We start from the raw sequence: 23,157 nt of genomic DNA, 5'->3' as shown, positions 1-23,157 counted from the left end.
TCTCTCTCTGCTCCAAGGAGAGCAAATAAAGCCTTGGTCATCAAGCCATGATTTCTTTACAGTTCATTTACCTTCTGCTTCTGTGCTAATTGTTTTTCAAGGCTCAACATGGCTAGGGACCATTTCAAAGGCCAAATAATGAGGCTTCGGCACATTGGCCAGGACCAAATCAAACTGGCTTACAAAGTGTCTGGTTTGTTCCAGCGTTCTTCTGTGAGTGGCTGCTGGCAGTGGGGAGGGGTCACAGTCCTATGGGCTGCAATTTTAGCCTTAAAATACTGTCTAGTGAGCACACTGATACCAGGAAATGGATCACAACTGATGCATATGATGTAACTGGTTTTCCTTCTGCATGGCTCTAAAGAGGAACAGCAGATGGTTAGAGTCTTCCTTTTTTCCTTTTGTTAACCCTTTCATGTTAACACCTCATTATGATGCCACTAGAGACAACACTGACAATTTTGCCATAACAAATTGATTTTCACACATTGTGCGGATATGTCAGGGCTTTAGTACAACTATTCATGCTAATTATTATTCATCCACCTTATCTTGTGCCATATGCTATTTATATGGTTTTAGTTATCTTAGATTTTTCCTGCACTGATTAGTGTCACCCATGGAGGAAAGGCAGGATGCAAGCGCAGATGACTGTGTGTTAGAATAGAGTTTAAACAAACTATGAGGTACAAATATGAGCATGAAAACTATAATCGTGGTCAGGAACTCGGGTGAATGTTAATGACAGTGACCACCAACATAATATACGAACAGTGAACAAAACAGCGAACTCAAAAAACACAAGACAAAAACCTTCTAAGACAAGCGCTTTATATAGACAGACTAATTAGACAACACAAGTGCGTACAGTTAGGCCAATGTGTGAAGCACATGATGGGAACTGAAGTTTCAACATAAGATTCTTCCTGAAACACAAAACACAAAAAACAGACAAATACAAGAAGATCATGACAATTAGTAGAGAAAAGAACTGATGTTTTTTATTTCAAAGTATATACTGGATATAAAAATAGGCACTAAGTGGGAGAAAAAAATGTTAGCTGTAGGGCCTTTTAAAAAGCTCACAACTTTCTGTTTAGATCAGCAACTTTCTTTTTCCTTCAGGTTAAAAGCTCAACTAATTTAAAGAAAGTAATACCATATGAAGCTTCTTCTGTAATACTGTATCTTATACTGTATGTGAGTGTTAACCATTCATGAGAACGGCAAGTGCATAATTAGTGCATAATTAAACCCATTAAACGTCATTAAAATTGTGATCAATTATGCACTACTGCCCATATGGTACTGATATGATGATTAACTGTATATTTAGCACTGACATTGCTTTGAATAGATGGTTTGTAAGGACACACAAGATAATGTCAATAACTTGAATGTAGATGAATTTATTACAAAGTTCTTATTATGAGATTGCACTAAAACTATTTTTTTTATGATTATTAAGGATAGAATTCAAAATAATGATTTAAAGCTGGAGATTTTGACATATTATTTCGCTCAATCATGTTTAATAGAAGCAGTAATAAATGTTTGAAAAATCTGTATCAAGTCAGGTTTAAGCTTTAAATAAGTAAAATTTACAAATCTAGTTTCTATACACTCAAGTGAGTAACCCACGACATGTAGTGTAACTTACTGTGGACCATAAGTGCAAAAATAGCGCATCTACCGTACAGAAGAGGATTAATCCCACCATAAAAATTTATTTACTTTCTGACATTTTTTTCCTCAGACTTGAATCTCGGAATTCTAACGTAAATCTCGAGATTCTGACTTTACAGTAAACCTTAAAATGTTTTATCTGAGATTAAAGTCAGAATTCCGAGATTTAAAAAAATCTGAAAGTAAATCACTTTTTATGGTGGGCTTAATCCCCTTCTGTAGATGCGCTCCGGCAGCACTACACCTATGTTAATTTCAGATTATCCCTTTGCACAAAGATAACTTGCTATGTTTGTGTAGAAGTCTGAGCAGTGCCTTTTTTTTTTTTTAACATTCACACTTTTACATACTGAGTGTACAGAGAGGCCTAAACACTCAAAACACTCAACTCTACAACATATTTGCTACACTCAGACTTCTAATTTACCAGATTGCGCTGAACCTTCGGATGATAGCCTCACTCACTGTTATACACTCGCACGCACATGCACACACACATGAATATACACATTCATGCAGGCATGCAGGCAGATTTTTTTATGACGGTAGTTTAAGGGATGCTGTCACTGTTTATAAATACCAAGGTACCTTATTACTGCCCAACCTTTATACCTGTTAGTTTTTATTAAACATCATATTCTCAAGTAATTTAAAGATACCTACAGTATTGTTAGAAGTTTAATGTTTTTCTGAATGTCTTGGTGAGTTTTCAGCATCGGTATACTCATATTAATACTGTGCAACTTTTACAGGATGTCTCAGACAATGTAATAAGAATGTCCTTAGCATGAATAAAAGCATTAGTTGATTCCTTTAGGCTCATATTTCCTCTTCATGTGAACAGGCTCCAGCTCTACATTCTCTCATTCTCTCACAGACTGATGCACTATGTAGCCAAAGACACGCTTGTGATGTTCAGCAACGATTCATCCTGTTTTCAGTTAATTTTGATAGGGAGTGTTGATGTTTTTGGCTTGGATATAATTTTTTTTAGTTTGAATTTCGTCCACCAGAGTAATCCCTACATTCCCTATAATGAGTGTCCTAGCAGGGGCTTCATTAAATGGTAAGATAAATAAAGAACTGAATAAAGAAGAGAGCACTACCAAAAAAACAAATCGATAGACTCATAGTGAGAATTCACAACATAATAATCGCAGGCATGTGATCATTTCATATGAACTTTGATCTGTATAGTATCTTGTGCTCTGATGTGATATAGAGTTAGATTATATTTTTGTCATGCGCCTAATAGTTTACCTGTGTGTCTTGTATGGTGAGGTTGAGTTTCCAATCATAAACCGACTGACTGATATTCAGCGCCTATATTTAATACCGCTGACCTACGGGCCAACGCTTTATTTCACTAACAGACGATCGATATGTGGAAATTCCTCTATTGATCCCTGCAGAAGACGGAGTGCGCAGATTGCCAGCGCATGTTTAACTATTCCTCACCTCTGAGCCGTAAATAATTTCCTTTCTTAAGCGGCGGATTAATGCAGGAAAGAGTTAAGTTTTAGCTACACACTCGTTTCGCATGTTAAGTGCGTGGAAGCCTCGTGCATACCAAGTTGTTGAGGGTCTGTCTGGTTGAGGGGATGAGGAAGGTCAAGGTAATTTATTGCACAATATGGTGCTGCTATTGATTAGACAGAGAAAGGGCAAGCCCAACTGCTTTGCTAATAGCCATATGAATGTTTCAAGCTTGTGTTTCAAGCTTAGGCCAGGGGTAGCTCAGTGGTTTAAGGCATTGGACTACGGTTCGGAAGATCCCAGGTTCAAACCCCAAAAACACCAAGTTACCACTGTTGGGCCCTTAAGCAAGGCCCTTAACCCTCAACTGCTCAGATGTGTAATGAGATAAACATGTAAGTCGCTCTGGATAAGAGCGTCTGCCAAATGCCTAAATGTAAATGTGTTCCCAGTTTGAAAATTGAAAGAATGCTACATTCGAAATCTGCAGTGGACCTAGTTGATATTAGCATGTTGTTAAGTTATGAGGCTGCTGATTCGATGGTTTGTTACGCTGGTATACAACAGCTTTATGTGGTTTACATTGTGCCGACTATTTCTTACGACACAGCCTGGTGCTGCATGGGTCTGGACACTCTACTTGCTTCTTCCTCCCATTAATTACCAATTGCAGCTAAATTTGATTTGCCATTTCCTTCTGTCCATCATACACTTCCTCCCTATCTGATTTCCTCAGAGGGGCTCGGGTTTGCATGCCTTGGCTAGGGCCTAGGCGCTTATTGATCTCCCATCTGCTCGGGCCTGGGTGATCACTGAAGAGTGATAGAGCAAGACGCTGCCACTCCCCATGGAACCATCCAGCACACACAGATGGTCCCTGCGCAAAGCACCCGCATTCCCAGTGCTGATGCGGCCTAGTCCGACCAAAAAGGTCACGCAAACAGCAGGGAGATTGGGCTGTTTTGTGTTTTAAATAATGTTTGATCACACACAAAAGTCTCTGCTAGGAATCGTCAAAGAGTTCTCAATAACTGGGGGGGGGGGGGGGGGGAGGGATCTATGCTCGTTGTAGACAGTGCATGTTTCTGACATTTATTAACTGCCATGCAGCAGAGAGAGCACCTGGGGAAAGGAAAGTCTGCATGTTTGTGTAAGAGAAAGGCCAACACTGAGAGCAGTGAGAGCAATGAGCGCGCGCTGTACGATTTTATACTACAAGCGTTGTTCTCTGTTCAGGTGCACAGCCAGTGAAATAACACTAACACCCTCCAGTACATGCAGTATTGATTAAAGCGTATGGATGTACACCCTGTCTTGTGTGACGTATCGATCTCATCGCTGACCATGCATAATGTTTGACAGCGCGACATGCTCATTAAATAAGCCATATCCCTTCGTTTTCTTATTAGCACATTTTAAGCAGATTATCATATTCATCACATTCTCAGAATCTTATCACATCCAAAGTTTATTCATAACCTACCCAAAGTATTCTGCTTCTTCCTTTTTTCTTTTTTCTTTTTTTTTTTTTTTTTTTGATTTTTTTATTAAGAGGAACCGTATAAAGCAGTCTTGTGACATTACGGCGTGTTATTCTTCTGCTGATTTAAAGCATGCTGTAGCAAAGACAGATTAAGCTATGTCAAACATCATTAGTGCTTCCTTTAACCTGGTTGCAACATGAATCTGTTTCTCTTGTACATTTTCCACTTGAGGAGAGTGGGTCAATACCGGGCTGAATCCAAGGCTCTCGGGGAGCCAGAAAAACAAAGGTGATTCTACAAAATTTGTTCACTTAAATCCTCCGCTATACACAGGATTTACAGAAAACGTTTAGAGAAGACGTGCTTAATATCTCATAGCAGCCAGGTCAGCATCTGTTGGCTTTTTGTTTCTGTTGTGACCAGAATATATAAGTGTTTTTGCACTATTCTTCGCTAACTGCTGGCAGCCATGCAGCTGAAAACCAATAAGACAAATAAGCCAGGTAATAATAAGCCATAAAGGTCTTATAAAGGATGAGAGCAATTCTGGTTTTCTTACCTACATTATGTATTAAAAGATTCTTGTGTGGCTCTGACGAGTGCACGCTACGGGTTACTGCTGAAGCGCTTTGGCCTAAATGACACTGTGGTATTCCTCAATAGTGTGATAGTAATGTGCATAGTACTGAGATTGTCCTAAATTATAATTAATATTGTGATTGAATACAAAATTAGTATGATACAATATTAATAAGTGAAGTAGAATATGAATAAATAGACATACTGCAGCAAGATAGCATGACAGATAGGCTTGACAGTTCCAGAGTTTTGCATATCCTCTTCTTGTTGTGTCTGTGTGTTTTCTAAGGATTCTCTAGTTTGTCCCACCTTTTAAAGACAGCAGAGTTGGTGAATTGGTTTTGCTTAATTGTCTCTAGAGGTGAATGTTTGAGTTCATATGTGTGTTCATGGTGAAAAGTGATGGACTGGCATCGCAGAGTGTAAATGAAAAAAGGGGAAAAAATAATAATAACACACACACACACACACACACAATGGATCAGGATTTGTGTATTGGTTGCACATCGTAAATATGATTTTACTCTAACACATAAATGCATCACTAGAACCAAGCTGGTTGTTCAGTATAAGAATGTTAGCACCAATAAGTCTAGCTGTTAAAGACTGCATGTACACTATCCACTGAAAAGCATCCACTGTCTGGATGAAAGAGATTGCAGTGTTTTGAAACATAGTGAACCGTTTCTTTACGTCTCAGATTCTCATAGCATACTTTCTATGCAATTCATTATTTTTCAAGTTTTTTAAAGTTTTATATAAAATTTAATGCTGCAATTCATTTCAGGCGGTAATCTGCTGGTCGGAATTATGTCATCTTTGGCTTTGCCGAGTTCATCAAATAAAGTGCGAAACTGGATGCCTTTATGTTAGCAGCATGCTAGGCAGGCGATGTATGTATTATTTACATATACACAGCGAACCATATAGTCAGTCAGTGTTTTACTTAAAACAAATGAAATCGTCTGTCTGTTAATTAATCTAAAACAAATACTTAATATATACAGTAAAACTTATTTAAAAAAGAATAAGAGTTTTTTCTATTTATTTCTGATGCTTTGTGTAGCCATGATTAATTTATGTCCCTCTGTGACTCGGGAAGGAACTCGAATTTGTGAAAGATAGTGTGTGAGTGATTGTGTGAGTGTGGATTGGCATCCTTTCCAGGGCGTACCCTGCCTCGTGTCCTAAGTCTCCTGGGATAGGCCCCCGTGACCCTGTATACAGGACAAAGCGGTATAGACAATGAGCGAGTGAGTGCTCTTACTCTACTTGCATCTAGATACCTAGACATAAGTATGTTTTTATTAAGAAAGCTTGTGCCTTTATCTGCATTCCTTTTGGCCACATTTCCATTTTGAAAAGTTTGAACAAGTTTATATATTTGAAAGTTAATTCATAATAAGTGCAATTCCATGTCTTTTTTTTGTGCACTTCACTGTACTGAAGAAAAACGGTGACTTTAAACCGAGGCACGTAGTGAACTGTGACATTTGCGTACCATTACCCCCCTAATTAAATCCTATTAGCTACTGATCATGGTTATGAGATATGTCTTGTATACTAGTACTCAGAAGTTTACATTTGTGCAATTTCATCTTCAAATATCATTTATTAAGAGTGCACCACAAGATTCTTCCAGGAACAACTGCTAGAGTACAGAGAACACACCCTTGATCTTTCTCTGCAGAACACGTAATTTACTAACTGGTGAGTGAACGATGGGAATTGCCTTGTGACTCGATACACTTTAATAAGTGTCCAGAGATGCAAAAATAAATTATAATGGTACAATATATATGATGATGTTTAGCTTTTTAAGAGATTGTTACTCAGCTGAAACTTAGACAGAACCTGAGCAAAACATATATATAAAAACATGGTTTATTATTTTTATTTGCTTTTACATATTAATTAGTTGTAACAAATATAACACTTGATGAAGGCCAGAAATGACTTTTTTTGTGTGTATTTGCTACGCTAGTAGATTTTTAGAGTATAGTAGCGCTTAGATTTACACCACTTTATGTTCCAAACATGATAAAAGCAAACACACATGCTATTTTATACAGCATTGTCCATTTTATTATTATTATTATTTGTGTGTGTGTGTGTGTGTGTGTGTGTTGTCTCCTGCAGCTGTAGACTGATTATAGTCAGTGGAACCCAAGAGTGTCTTATTCCACTTTTCTGAACAACCATGCCATTACCTTTTCCAGTTTACCTAAAGGATCTGCCCAAAGAATATATTGGCTTATCCACACCGCATTATATGAAAATGGATAGGTAATGTAGTCCATAACACGCAATAAAACCTGTATTTTTATTGTTTCAATATGTAGTTCACGCGGCGCTTTAACTACATTTTATTAGGTGTGAAATTAAAGAATTAATAGGATGATGTCTGGCATTGCGTAAAGCAGGACATTTCATTTAGCATGAGATGTAGGTGGCCGGCGCGCTGCAGGAGAGAGGCAGGTTAGAGAACATCTACCTGGCCTTTTCAACGCCACATACCTCAATTCGAAATGGGCTTTCATCCAGCCTACTGTGAAAATATGAAAAGACAAAGCTTTATGTGTTGTCACATTGCCTGCGGGACACTAATTGAGGTTGGTTGCCGGTGGCCGGCATGGGCAGGGGGTAAAATCGAAAGAAAAGATGGAAAACAGAATCTAAAAGATAATGTATAGCTTTGCTGGGTGCTCATGGAGAACAGTGCATTCATTTCGATACACTGAACATCAGTGGGGGTATGCAGAAGAAACCCAGAATTGCAAAACTGCACAAAATGTAAATTACCTTGGCTTATAGAAACATGTCTGAAGGAAAATCCACTGCATCTGTAATCATGTATGGGCTTGCACACACGTATACCACTGATCTTTAGAGACACATACGTTTCTGGGTAAAGCGTCTCTCTTTCTTTTCTGTACTCTCAGCTGCACTCTTGTGTGATTGCCTCTTTTTGTACAGCAATTTGTGTTTTCGTGAACTGTGCAGTTAATACAGTGACAAGTGACATGATTATAGATGCATGTCTTATGAGCACTTGGACTGGACAGCAAGTAGAGGGCATGCCTGATTATAATAGCGGGTTACGTGTCTTAGCTGTTTGCTGTCAATACGATAGAAGGTGCATTATGATAACAGGGTGTCTCTTTGGGCGTGGGCCAGAGACAGGTCTGGTAGGTAGGGGTTCGCCTGAGGTACGCTCTAACCAAGAAAAGAGATTCATTATAACCTGAGGGCTGCGAGCGGAACTTACAATAAGCACTCATGTGCAACCAAAATTGCATCCCTCTCATGATTTTACTGTATGTCGTGTCACCACTGATGCGTAACATCACAGAGTGTTCTGCCTTAGTTAAGTTTTTTCTTTGATTTAAAGTAAAAATAAAGCATCTATTAAAAGTATGAAGGTTTTTTTTGTAATTATTATAATAAATATTATAATGATAAAATAATAAACTCACTGAATCTGGGCAAAGCAAGATAAGCAGATGATGATCTTTAACAGTTCAGTTGTCTTAAACTGTGCTCACTGTAGCCTCAAATAAATGTTTAGGGCTAAAAGGAACGGAACCTGAAAGGGTCTTTTGCTGTTGTAGGCCATCTGCCTCAAGGTTTGATGTCTTGTGCATTTCACCATGCATTCCTGCTCACCATGGTTGTAAAGCATATATTCTTGAGTCACTGTACAGCTCTAACCTGTCTCGTCGCTCTCCTTCATGCTCTCTAATCAACAAGGCATTTCCGGTCGCTAAACTGCCACTCTGTGCGTAGCTTTTGTTTTCATTTTATGCATTGTGCTGTTGATTGCATAATTACACGAATGTGAAGGTGTACATGTGAGCCTAATAAAGTGTCTAGCAAGTGTATGTTTGAATAGCATAGGAAATTGCTTGCTATAGTCTCCTAGTGATGAGGAAAAGGACTGTGATTAATGAAGCCAGAGCACCTGCAGGCCATACTTTAAATAAAATTTTGGATAAGTGAAGATTTCAATGTCACTGCGAAGGCCAATTCTTTCAGTTCTGCCCAGAGTGAACGGAGTTTGAAAACGAAAAAACATTTGGATTTGGCTGAATAGCATTGTGAGACCTTGAACTGTGTGACTCCTGTATGTTTACAGCTCCGAGTGTAGAATTTAGCCTTAGACTGAAATAAAAATATTTAAAAGTTTAAGCCACTTTACATTTGCTCTGCTTTTGCATACTGTAAATGCTGAATATGTGCAATGATTGCTATTTTGCAAACCTTTCCTAATAACCTTCCTCGTCTTTTTGTGTGTGTAGAGTATCCTTGCCCTCAATCCGAGGGTGAAGAGCCATGCTGTGCTCCACTCCACTGCAGCCAAGAAAACTGAGAAAAAGCACTGGAAGAGGAACATAGAGAAATGCAGTGATGTAAGAGTCTCACCTTTTACCCTTAACCTTTGACTCCTAGCTGAAATCATACACTGTTGAATCCAGTGCACAAACATTTGCTGACCAGCCAGAAGGTGTGCAGACTTTGGACTGTTTCCATATTTAAATAGGCTGTGTTCTAGAGCCAGACCTGGTTTGGTGAGGTCATGTGATGAAACAGCTAGGACCTCATCTGTGTATTGCCTCCTCAGCCAATGTTTTTAGGCACATGCACACACACAGACCATAAAAATGAGCATTTTTTAAAATTTAGATATAGAACCATAGATGGATGATTTAAACACATGTCGTTGTTAACACAAGTGCTTCGGTAAGAGGGACAATAAGATCACGGCACACACACATACACACAGTCTGTCAAACAGAATTATCTTAGAATTCCAGGCACATGCTGTCAAAGACTCAGGAATATCTTTCAAGACCAGTGTTTGTTTGTTTTTTTTGGCTCGTGGCCATGCTGATCGTCTGTCTTTTAAGGCAACTGAGACTTCAGCTTTTTAATGTAGACACAAAACAAGATGGAGTTATTTTGTTAGAGAGATTATCTTTCCACACCCTGTATCATTGCTAAATAAAACATCCTCATTTATCATTCTAATCAGATGGGAATAAATCTACAAATCTGGAATAAATCATTATGTAAGCCTTTCTAAAGTATATGTCAAATTTACAAATTGAACTTATAGTATTTTGTGTTTAGTGACAGTACACATGCACTGATGCTAAGATCTTGCTCTGTTATAATGTACTGTAAGGGACAAAACACAGCAGACATCTTGTAATAGGAAAATAACGAACGACATGATGTGATGTAGCTGCTGCAAAAAGGAGTTGATTATTTTTTAACAACAGTATGTCCCCAAGTGTTTTATTTCTTATATATTGCAGCAACTTGACAACAATTACCAGTCTTCCTTAGTTAAAAGTGGCACATTATTATGTTATGCTTTTATATATATATATATATATATATATATATATATATATATATATATATATATAAGGAATCACCATATCAACAATTACACAAGTTTTTAATGCATTTATGTGGAGCTTCTCCCTATAAAGGACCCTGGATTAATTCTTATTGTAGAAAATGATAATGTATGGAATAAACTCGTAATACAAACCAATTGACTTTCTTTGCTTGGAAACGAATCGCTTCTGACCGATCATAAAAATGAACTAAACTGCCGTGTGGTATAAGCTAAAACTAAACTGCCTGTGTATTTACAAATGACTGAAATAGTTGGAAAAACGGGTAGGAATGAAATGTGTTGTTATCTGCTGTAGCTATGAGAACACTCAGTAAAAGAGAGATTATTGCACGTTAAATGTTATTTTTCATGCTATACATTTCTCAGTGTCGATTCCCCAATACACCCAGTACAGTAAGTCCTTTATCAGAATGCTGAGTCTGTGGCGCGAGTGACGATAATACAGTTTTCCAGTATTGATTGAGGTGAAGCAGATTTATCCTCTTCGTAAAGAAAAAGCAATGACCGTTTTATTGATCCTTAAAATAAGTTTTGTTGGGCCCAGAAGCATCGTCATAATTGTTCTGTGGAATCTCTCGAATGCTGGAGGGGCTGTAAACTTTATTTTATAGGGAATCTATGAACAGTGACTGTCCATAGATTCCAAATGAGTTTGGGAGAAATATGGTGGCTATAGCCAGCTGTTATCTTCGTCTGTCAGGACTCAGGTGCTTAGGATTTTTCACTCCCCTCCTCTGGGCTCGGGGGCATGTCGTCAGCAAGGTAATTTTGAAACATTTCCCTGCAGGCATCATCCTTTACAGAGCCCACTTTGAGTTGAAGCTATTAGCTGACCAGAGGCTTCTCAATATTTGTCTTTCTGCTTCAATAGCACAGGTTGGAGTCTGAGATAATCTAGCAAACACAAACAGGTACAAGTTCTGCAGCAGGTGCTGAGATGGGGAATGGAGACACACTTGACATGCCTTTGTTTTTTTTGAATATAACCGCACTGTTTACTGATGGATTGGGTTTATTAATCTGCCTGTATGGTCTAATCCAATTTAATGAGCCTCCAGATTGCATTATGAGAGGCTTACCCCGAGCAGTGAGTGAAGGGCAGGTTTGTTTGTGAGATGCAGGAGCTGATGTTTATTCTTCCTGCTCATGAACAGAAAGAGAACGACTAGGAGAGAGAATGAGTATGGCTTCTCTGCCTTTAACTGTAAACTCTTAAATCTCTCCCAGCACAATCCCTCAGCGTGCTAGTGTTAGATACCTCCTGATAGAAAAGCCATCTATACAGGCCAGAGGATAAGTGTGTCACTTCCACAGCCACAGTGAGTTACTGTGTGTGTGTGTGTGTGTGTGTGTGGACTCTTCCTGTCCTTCCCCCTAATAGTCATCAATATGTTCTGTCTAATGCTGCAAGCTGGAAGATTTTACTTTTATACATATGAAAAATTTGCTTTATAATAATAATGATTATAAAACCTGTATTTTTTCCAAGACATATTATCACCAAAATATGGCCAGTGCCTACCTATATAACATAGTCTCTTTAAAATATCTTCTCAAATAAAAAAAAAGGCATGTTTAAATTTATTAAATGAATATGTAATAAATAGAATAAATCAGGTGTAGTTATTGTGTTTAGGTGTGTCTCTGTCTGGTGAGTTCTAAATAAAACTAATTTGTTTATATCACAGCACTATTGATATATCAAATCTCATCAGTCCGGTGAGGGAACGACAGTTTATAGCTGCTATAAGATAGGTGATCATGGGAACTAACTGCCATAAATGCATTTGAAAGTTAAAATTTTAAATGATCATGGTATAAAATGAAAAACACCTCGGGTGATGCTGTTATTGAAAAACATTTTAAAAAACTGTGGTCGTAACATGCTTTCACCCTTACTTCATTGCTTGCAGTTATTATTCTAAATGAGAAAAAAATATCTGTTGTCTAATTCCTTTAGTAAAATTGACTGTGGTATTGTGTTATCCTGTGTATTGTTAGTTACTGTTAGTAGTTTATGTCTGAACTCCGCAATGTTTCATTCGTTACTGTAATTCGAAGGGAAGAGATGCACAGCACCAGATCCAGTCTCTGCACTCTAATCTCTGCATGCACAATCATTTCTTCTCACATGGAGCGTTATGAATGAGGCTGCATCAGCACCGTCGCCAGGTTTATGTGCCACTGTTGAAGGGAAATATATGGAGTAAAATGGAGAATAAATGCTCCACTCCATCACTCTCAGATAAAAGTAAATGGATCATGCGTCTAATAGTCCAGGAAGACAGATTGCTCATTAAACCATCTGAATGTCATAAAAACGAGGTGATTATTTTTTTTTCTTTTGAATCTATTAAGCCACCCCAAATAAGTTTGTCTCACTTTATTCATTATGACAACTGTAAGAGTACTTGTCAAATCAGTGTAATGATTTTATAGTGACATAGCGTCAAGATATGCACCAACTACCCCAAGTCCTTAGATTGTCTTCTGATGCTAATGGCCAACAGGGGGTGACACTCACATCAGCAAGCATTTGCCTGTCTTAGGACATGTAACAGTGCAAATTAGGAAGTGAAACAGTGAGCAAGTGCAGTGGTCGTTACTTATCTTTAACACCCTGGCACCATTACATGCCACTTGATCAACCTGGCCATTGATTGCTTCTGCCTGGTCCAATGCCAGCCTGCTGCTCTGCACAGGATATAGAGGAGGAAAGAGGGTGTTCGGCTTGGCGGGGGATGTAATAAGGAGGTGTTGTTGGGCTAGTGATCGATGGGTTTTATCAGCTGGAACACACAGATAGCCCTCACACCCCCCACTCATAATCCCAGAGCTTTCCTCTCTCTACTCCCCTCTCATAGGATTTAGCAACAGCTCGAAGGATTAGACTAGCAATGCTTCCCTGTGTAAGCCATCCTGGTAGAGGAGAGGGAGATTACATGAATAATGTTGAGGTTTGATGTTAATAGAAACCCCTAATAAGTCTCTTTTTTCCCCTTAGCGCATTTCCATGCTTCCTAATGTACAGAGAAATACACAAAGGGCTGTTTTTTACTCCTTGCTCAGCTGGCTATGCACAGTACCAGCAGCTGAGTAATAATCTCAGTGGCTTTTACTCATATCGGCTGATTTGACTGTTATGAGCTTCCATTAAAGACATTTCCAAAGAAACCATGGTGAATTGAAAGTGTTTTTATTATTTTCTCTATAGATATATAAAGTCACCTGATTTTTTTTTTTTTTTGCTAGAATATAAAAGTGATGATTGAAATCATACATCACATGTATCACAATTAGTGCAGTTTAACCCGAAATCTGAATCTTAAAAGCAGGATTTGCCTTCAGATAGTCTAGATAGGCAGATAGAACTGTCTTTTCTTATCTGCTTCATTTACTAGTAATTCTGAAGCTTATACTGGTATACTTATACTTGTAGTGCATTTGCTGTTATTTATCATCTATAAAGATAACAGCAGGCCGTTTTGTCTTCTTTTGCAAAATACAGTAGCTTGTTACATTTGACTATTTGATTTATTTCCAACATGGCACACCCACAGGATGTACACATTTTATTTCCTGCCTTGTAAATCAAGTACATTTGAATAAAATCTTTCAGAAAATTGAAATCATCGGTGGTTTGCGAAGAGCGTACAATCGTGGATCGCCCACACAACGTATAGCTCTCAGCTTCGGGATGCAATATTATCATGTCACCCACAAGGCTTAACAGTGCAATAATTATCTTTTTCCCCATTATTGTGTTTTTAATATTTGAGCAACTAGAAGCAAATACATTTGTTAATTCCACTCAATTAGATAAAGACATTGGTGAAGGATTCTGGGGTAGAATCACTTACTCACAGAGTGCTTGGAATCATGTAGATTAGATAGCAATATGAAATGCTGAGTATTCTGTTGTTATAAAAAACGTATACATTTTCTGTATAAATGCAGCCTGACACAGGACTTTTTTTGTACTCTGGAAAACTGAGTTGGCTTTCTCCTGAATTAACACTACACATTCAATGTAGTCAGCAACATTGCTTGGCTGAAATTTATATTCGTATTAAGTCACTGTGCTGGGCCATGGCTTTCATATATCAATATAAAGCTCTGAATTTGTCATGGCTGATGCACTCATAAAGCAAAATTTAAAGTGACTTGTGCCACAACCTAGACTACTGTGCTGTACAAAATGCACGATTTCACAGTAATATATTTCCCACATTTGGTTAGTTATACAGCATGTCTCAAAAGTCCCCATATATAGGGCAAAATGTAACTTTATTTAGAAAATATTCTCCATATGATTGATTGTCGCTTCTTTGTAAACACAGACAGTTGTCTCTCCTACTTCCTACTTCTGATGATGAAGACTTGAATACAATTAATGTTGATTTCCCCATATATGGAGACTTTCGGGATACTCTGCAAAACCTGTAAATTCACATCAGTAGATATATTACCCGGTGCTGTAGTGTTTCTGTTGGTCAATACTTTACCACTGTGCAATGCTATTGTGTGCTTAGTGAGCAAGAGAGTGCAATAGGAGCTGTTGACTGTTTGTCAGTGAGGGTTATCAGAGATAATGACTCCTGCTCTTGAGTGTGAGAGGGGGATCAGGGTGTGTGCATGTGGGAGTGTGTGTTCTCTATGACAGAGGGACACAGTGTTTATCAGTGGAGCTGAGAGGTAAAAGCCTCCTCTCACTAATCACTCACATGTCAATCCCAGCAGGCCTCATTCCAACCCTGCACTTACCTCCAGGGTCAGGGGCTGGAGAGGCCGATCGCCATGACAACAGCATGCCAGCCCCTCAAACTGCGACATTTTCCACTGTGGCACAAGTTGATAGTGTCACATTTAATGAAATGTGAAGGCCAGCCTGTGGAAGTATGCCCCGATTTGCATATGGTTAAAGGGATTGCAGGGAAAAAGAAATCTTAGTGGTAATACTGGAGTGGATTATGTTCAAAGCGTGTGTAATAGCCCCGATCAATGAAATGCATCAGACACAAACAACCAAACAAATAGCACTACTTCCAGTACTTATAATCTCATCCCTCTTTCTCTCTCTCTCTTTCTCATTCTCTCTGTCTCTCTTATCCTCTATCTTGCGCTCAGAGCTGCGTAAAGCTGGAGAACAATTTTGATGACATCAAACACACGACACTGAGCGAGCGCGGAGCACTTCGGGAAGCCATGAGGTAAGACACGAGTCGCCATGGCAACAATCACAGATGTGGCAAAGAGGAAGAACATGAGTGTGTGCAGGGCGGAGGCTAGTCATTCTTCATTACTGGAGGAACAAATGAGTTTATTGCTGCCGGTTGGCCGGCATTTCCGAGATTTTTATATGCGAGGGAAGGAGTCTTCCCTCAGGGCTGAGTGTCTGCTTCATGGCTAGCTGTGGTGAGTTGCATCCTACCACTATGAAATCACTTAAAATGGCCCTTAAATACTGTACTCACAGATAAATTATCACATAGCCAAGTGCTTTTTGTTTATTGTACATTAGTTTCCTTCTGCTTGATGGCCACATTAGTTCATATACACAGAACAGTTCCAACAAGCATTTGTTTGAACTTCATATAAATGAAGTAAGTCATAAAGCTTTGAGTCTCTGACCTTGTGTAGGGGAAGTGTACAGTACAGTGCATTGATAGGTTTGCTCAAATGTTGTCAAGCTCATTGTTAATAGAGAACCTATTAGAATTACATCTTTTCGGACCAAGCAGTGTGTTAAATGTGAATTTTCTTCTACTTTCATCTCATTGATCTGCATCACAAATGGAATTATGGAGTGCAGTAGGAAGATAACCAAGAATCCTTAGTGTGCAGTGCCTGTTGCAAAATCTGCTTTAATCTTCTTAACTTCATTAAGAAAAGATAGAGAAGGATTACAGAGAACTGCATGTAAATGAGCATAATTCCTGGTGAAATTTAAACAGCTCAGAGATAAATACATCATCAGGGAGGCACAAACAGCATCAACATAGCAATTAATTGAATTATCTTTATGGAGAATCGTGTTTAGGAAGGATATGCTAGTGTAAAATAATTGGCTAGAGCAAGCTAAAACGAAGTATATGACAGCCAGTATACATGCGTGTATATGTTTGCCTTATTTATTCTTTTTATTGCCACAGATCTTCATTTAACTAATTTATGCTACTGTATACCTAACCCTAACCATAAAATTAAGAAACCTTGCAGTTTTTTGTAAAATACAGGGAGGACATCTGCCTTTATAATTCAGTCTGTCTCACTAACATACACAAGACCTTTAATACTAGATGCAGCGTTCAAGGATCTGTATCTGTAGTGTGGGCAAAGAGGTAGAGATTTAGCAAAATGCTAACAAATAAACTAATGACAAGTGATAAACAAATAAAAACAAGCATCTCAATAAAAAAAAATTACATGAATATAATTAATACATTTTCTTGTATTCTGTATTTTTTGCTAGTGTACATAGGCAGGCAGACAATAGTGGTATTTGACCTCTGGGTCACTGCTCCCAGTGGGCCGTGGTGGTATGGACCATATGTATACCATAAAAAAGTGTGTGTGTGTGTATGTGTGTGTGTTTTAACTGTAGTATCTATAATAATCTATAAATATATAATAACCAATGTTATTTGGGGTCTCAATATGATCAGTCAAGTAACATTATTTGTCTAATCAATGTGAAGTTTTCGTGGCCTTGTAACATAGGCATAGGTTTTCTTTACCAATGTAAGTTAATGTGTTACACCTGAGCCTACATTTTAACTGCTGGTTGATTAGTTCATGTGCATATCTCTTCATAGCATATCTGTAGGATTAGTGGTTGATGTAATAGTTGTATTGCAACAGCGAGTGTAAGCTGATAAATAACGTGAGCATTCCTAAGTAATTTTTTTATGGTACCAAGAAATAGTGCAACTTATAATCAACGTTTTTTTTTTTTTACAAAATATATACTGTACATATAAATATTTGTATTTACTTTTTTTGCATAGGATATGGTGTCTGTAATAAATATGCCAAGTCTCAATCATTCAGTCAAACTCTTTACACTGAAGATGAATAAACAAAATCACAACAATCATTTCAATCATTTCAAGAGTCCAATAATGTTGAACCAATGTTAATAAGAAACACTGTGATTAACAGCCACAGGATAATTATATGGGTGAGAAAAAACAAAAACAAAACAAGAGTAAATAATTAGGCAACTCCATAAATAAAGGAACAAAAATGCCTAAATAAGTATATTGAATAAAATGCAAAAATATGTAACAGACCAATTATATGAGCAATTAATTTTTTTTTAAAGATACCAAAAAGCATCTGCTTTGCAACTTACTTGATACAGCTGTGGTTTTTTTTCTCAGTATTTTATAGATATTTCTTACTCTGGCAGATTACAATGTGCTTCCTTATTTATGTCAGTCATTCTAAAATAGAGAACTGAGAATTTTGAGAGTTACGCCATGTGGAATAGAATGTTTTGAACACCAGTCATCCCATTTACACTACTGCTCAGCATGAGGTCTAATGATTTATTTTTATCCATGATTTGTATTTTCCAGTTAATGTGCGGTTATTTAAAAGAGAAAGAGACAAGAAAAAGAAAATGTGTGTTGCAACTAGCATGTGATGAAGCATGTAATGTGCTGTTATCATGGCGGAGCTGTACGTCCTGTTCAGCTTGGGAGTTAGAAGAGATTGGCAGAGATAGAGAAGGTTAGTCTACTCATTTGTATTTGTTTCAGGTTGTTCCGCCTGTAACTATGAGGATGCGAGTCTGTGACATGACTTTAATTGCCAGAGTTAACAAGGTTAGATACACTCCGCCAGTTTCATGCTACACTCATATCCTGCACATTCAGAATGTCTGTCCATAAACTTTCACCCAAAGGCACATGGTGAAGAATAAATTTGGCCAATCGCTTTAATTATCTACTGATTAGAATGAAAAAAAAAAAACACTGTTGCTTCTCTCTCTGTTTGTCGACCTTGTTTTTTTCATGTCATTGACAGGAAAAAAATCTGCACTATTTAAATGACTATTTTTCAGTAAAAATAGTCATTACAATGACATTGATAATAATCATAATAACAATAATAATCATATTAATCAGACTTTAATCAACGTTTTCTTATAGTATCATTATTATTGTTAGTATTATTATTATTATAGTTATTATAATTATTATTATCAATTCCATTGTACCCTTTACTTACCAGCCTCATAGGACCATACAAAAAGACACTGAGTGAAAGAGAACCAGAACATGTTAACTCAATCAGTCTCTTTCCTGTATTAGTGTTAGAATTGAAATGCACGTTTTTCCAGAGGAAAGCTTAGGCAATGACTTGCCAGGTTGGTGGCTACAGGCCTTTGGGTTTAAAATGACACACACTTATTTTCTGTTGCTTTTTTATGTTACTGAATCTTTACTAACCATTTGCATAGAAATATAATGTGTGTGGTTTGTGGCATGAAACCTGCTGCACTGCTGAGTCTGACAGTAACTGCATTGAAAATAACTTTGAATTAGCAGTTGTTTTGTCTTTACTGGAATCGACAAGAAGTTGTTTTCTTATAATTTTTTTCATTCGGATTATAATGCTAAAGATTTTTTTTTTGTTAGGAAGCATTTAGAAGCTGGAAGATGCAAGGTTAAGGTCATGAGTGCTATACTATACCTTTAGGGACAGGGGCTAATAAGTTATGTGCACTGTTCCATATTCTCACCTTCTCTCTGAACATCGCATGGGCTACAGTTAGAATTTCTCACTGAAGGTTAATCAGCGCTCTTAAAATGAAAGCTCATGATGCACGTACGTGTGTAGCCACAGTCACCTGTCTGTGCTTTGATTCACTCTGATTGTACAATGGGCTGTGCGGCTGCCATAGTTAACCTCAGTGCCACTGCTCGGTGGGCGATGAACTCACCAGGGGAATACAGTGCCCTTAAAGCCTACACCACATTCAATAGATAGATAGATATATAAAAAAATTCAATTGAATTTCAAAAAGCCAGGACCTTGGGAGCACTTTTTGTGACCTTTGCCTGTGTGCATTGTTGTTGATGAGATGTATTTATCCGCAACCGTAACAGAGAAATCAAGGCTAAAACCTTGCATTTAAACTGGAACAAGTGATTCTTTTCACAGTCTTCTTTTTAAATATTACTTATAAATTATAAAGTATTAAACATATTATCATCTTTGGGCCATCTATCTATCTATCTATCTATCTATCTATCTATCTATCTATCTATCTATCTATCTATCTATCTGTCTGTCTGTCTGTCTGTCTGTCTGTCTGTCTGTCTGTCTGTATCTGACTGTGAGATGTTATTTATTATTATAGCTGGAATTTCTGGTCACCATTCTACCTTCTGGACACACTTTGGTATTTTTAATAATTTTTCAATATTATAATGTTTAAGCCTTTTTCAGCTTGTTTCTCTATTATAATGTTGGTACCTATTTGAATGATTGAAAGATCCTCTTCTGTCTTTGCTTTTTAAGCTTGCCTATAGTCAGAGGAATTCACTGTTCTCTGTTTATATGCTGATCAGCCGTAACATTACAAATGTAAACATTATGCGCAGTATTAGGTGTATAATGTTTACAGCCTTTAGGTGCCCCTAGTGCCACCTGGGCTGCTCTGCCACTTCGTGGCATGACTTCACAAGACCTCTGATCTGGGGAGTTTGGAGGCTGAGTCAGCAGCCTTGGGACTTTGTCTGCTGGTCCGAGTCTGTGGCAGGCTGTGGTGTATGGAGTGTGCCTTTTGCCCTTCTATTGTGGGCAGCATACAGTAAGTTGTGCTGCATTAACTTTTTTGTAGAATTATACCAGACAGGCTGCTCCTCACAAACATAAATGTGATCCACCCATGATCCTGTCATCAGCAGTTTACTGCTATATAATTGGTAATCAATGTTAATGTGTTAATGTTATGTGGAGTTTATGTCATGGCTAATAGATGTAAAACTGCTAAGAATTTCACAACTAATAGTCAGCATTTTTAGTATGTGTGTGTGTGTGCGCGCGTTGGTGTGTATATGTGAGTGTGGATGTGGGTACTGTATATAGAAGTTTGCCATGGTCTGGGATGCAGAGTCGGAGAGTCTGTGAAGTACCACTGCTCAGTGTCCAGGTCAAGCCAGTTATCCTTGTATTTGCCTCCACTCATTATCTGTGCGCTAGAACCAATCTCAGGTTAAAGCAGTACCACTAATGGCCGGAATGGGCGAGATTACTGCTGATGAGGCTTGCAAGCTCACATACTGCTCTCTGCTGTCCTCTGCAGTTAAGACGTGATTACAAACACTGCACTGGACGAGGTATACTCCACTGCCATAAAAAGCTCATCAATAGACAGGAAAAAACCCAATCCAAATATAAAGACTTCTTAATAGTGCATTTAAAATAATTACTAGTTCTGTTCAATTTGTTTAATCAACGCTTTAAAGATTTGTAACTAATTTAGTTAGACATTTTGTGAATTCACTCACCGACAGGATTAAGCTTGACAGATTTGATGTAGGCAAATATATGATATTTTGAGAAGTGCTGAAAGTTAAAAAAGATCTGTTTTCCCATGGTGGTGTGGGAAGTCTTTGGAATTGACTTTAATTGGTTAAAAGCATGACTGCTGGAGCAATTAAAATGACAGGTGAACCTGTGTGGTGGGCATGTTCCTTTAACCTCAGCTGTCAAATTTGACATGTCCTAAAGCCTTCTCCACATGTTACCATGGCAGCAAGTGTTTGATTTCATTGAACTTTTTAGGCTTGAAAAACTCCTAGAGTGTACTTTCAAGATCTTTATGATTTCTTTTTTAATATAGAGTTTTATTTGATGTGATTAGGTCTAGAAGGGTAAAGAAGGATATTTTCAGAATTATTGGTGTAGGCAATTCAAGCTTTATGGTTGTGACATTTGCTCTCAAATGTGCAACCTGCAAAATGTACTGATTAAGCATTTACCAAATAATTTTGCTCGCATTCTACTAGAAACACACACACGCGCGCGCGCACACACACACACACACACACACACACACACACACACACACACACACACACACAAATTTAATTACATTTTCACTCAACAGAGGCTTACCAAATTAAATTCTGCTCTGGATGGGACTGGAAATGAACACGAAAATTCAGGACGTAGCACTTTTACAAGCCCTAAGTTCCTGAGTCTAAATCCTGACGCATTAGACCTACATTATTACTATTATTATTACTGTTATTGTTATTATTATTATTATTATTATTATTATTATTACAATATTTATATAAAGTTTGTAAAAAGTAAACAGGATTATGTCTTTGTGTTATGGATTGGACAGTTTTTGTTAGTGTCATTTAAATAGTATACAAATGATAATGACGAATGCTTCAGCAATTTTCAATAAAGGCTACAGAATCCAATGTTATGTAAAAGCCCTTCCACCTCACCATTTGGTTCATTACTGATTTTAATACAGAGATCATATAAAATTATAACCGGAAACATCCTATGAATATGTTGGTTGGTGTAACAGCATTAAAGAGGAACTCTGGAATGAATCTTGCATTTACAAGGTTAGTTCTAATGTCATGTAGTACTCTTCGACACAGTATTGCAGCTGTCAGCTTCCAAGTTTTGGCAGAAGATGTGATTTTATATCTCCGGACACATTTCGTAAACGCAGTCCAAAGACTATTCTGACCCTATAAAGGGGGGGCTTCATCTACACTATTACTCATCTCTGCCCCCTCAAATGTTCAGTCAGTTTCTCCCGAACTCGGTTAAATCCTATTAATTTTATATTCTCTTTTTCTAAGCATTGAAATCTGACAAAAGCGGTGGTGCAGCAGTAAAATCCTCAAACTGTCCCTAAATTGTTCCCAGATTGCTCGATTTAAACTGATCTATATAGCCTAGGGCAGAGCTTTCCAGAATCTTTGCTCATGTCATAAGTCTGCCCGGCACGCGCTGCTCTCTCTCTCTCTCTCTCTCTCTCTCTATCTCTCTGCTCACTGCTGGTGGATGCCATGGTCCCATCCCCTTTTGTGAAGACTTCGCCTGACTGGCAATGGCTAATGGATATGGACAGGATATGGAGAAAGCATTTGAAAGCTTTTGTCAGGCTTAGTGCCCAATTCTTGTGAGGTTTTACAGAATAGAAGAGGATAGCTATAATGACACATCATTGAAGATTCAAGGTAACTGACCAGTGTGAATCCTGTCAAATTACTGCTAAAAGCTGTTTAGCCAATGGTGGTAATGTGTTTTATCTAATCAAGTTAAAATCTAAGCAAATCCATTACAGAAAAGTGTGTCAAAGTAGCATCTAAAATTTCAACTTGATTGGACTTACTGTTTCTGAGATGCAGTTATTTAAATGTTATCATGCCCCTACTGAGCTACAGTGGAATTGTGCTATGGATGGAACAGCTTAGGTTAGGGTTGAGCTCAGTCGAAACAGCACCTCAGTCAAGG

General features: G+C 37.9%; 1 protein-coding gene across 1 annotated transcript in view; it reads left to right on the top strand.

The window, feature by feature from the left end:
- The window catches only part of dpyda.1 (dihydropyrimidine dehydrogenase a, tandem duplicate 1), a 138,347-nt gene that overhangs the window by 8,099 nt on the left and 107,091 nt on the right, over positions 1-23,157 (top strand). The window contains exons 2-3 of the mRNA XM_053494589.1: positions 9,524-9,634; positions 15,781-15,863. Coding sequence (XP_053350564.1) covers positions 9,524-9,634; positions 15,781-15,863 — 194 coding nt within the window. The remainder of the gene's footprint in view (positions 1-9,523; positions 9,635-15,780; positions 15,864-23,157) is intronic.

The sequence above is a fragment of the Clarias gariepinus genome, chromosome 4 (assembly GCF_024256425.1).
Source record: "Clarias gariepinus isolate MV-2021 ecotype Netherlands chromosome 4, CGAR_prim_01v2, whole genome shotgun sequence".
NCBI lineage: Eukaryota > Metazoa > Chordata > Actinopteri > Siluriformes > Clariidae > Clarias > Clarias gariepinus.
Note: the sequence above shows the minus strand (reverse complement) of the source record. Positions and strands in the feature narration are given on the sequence as shown.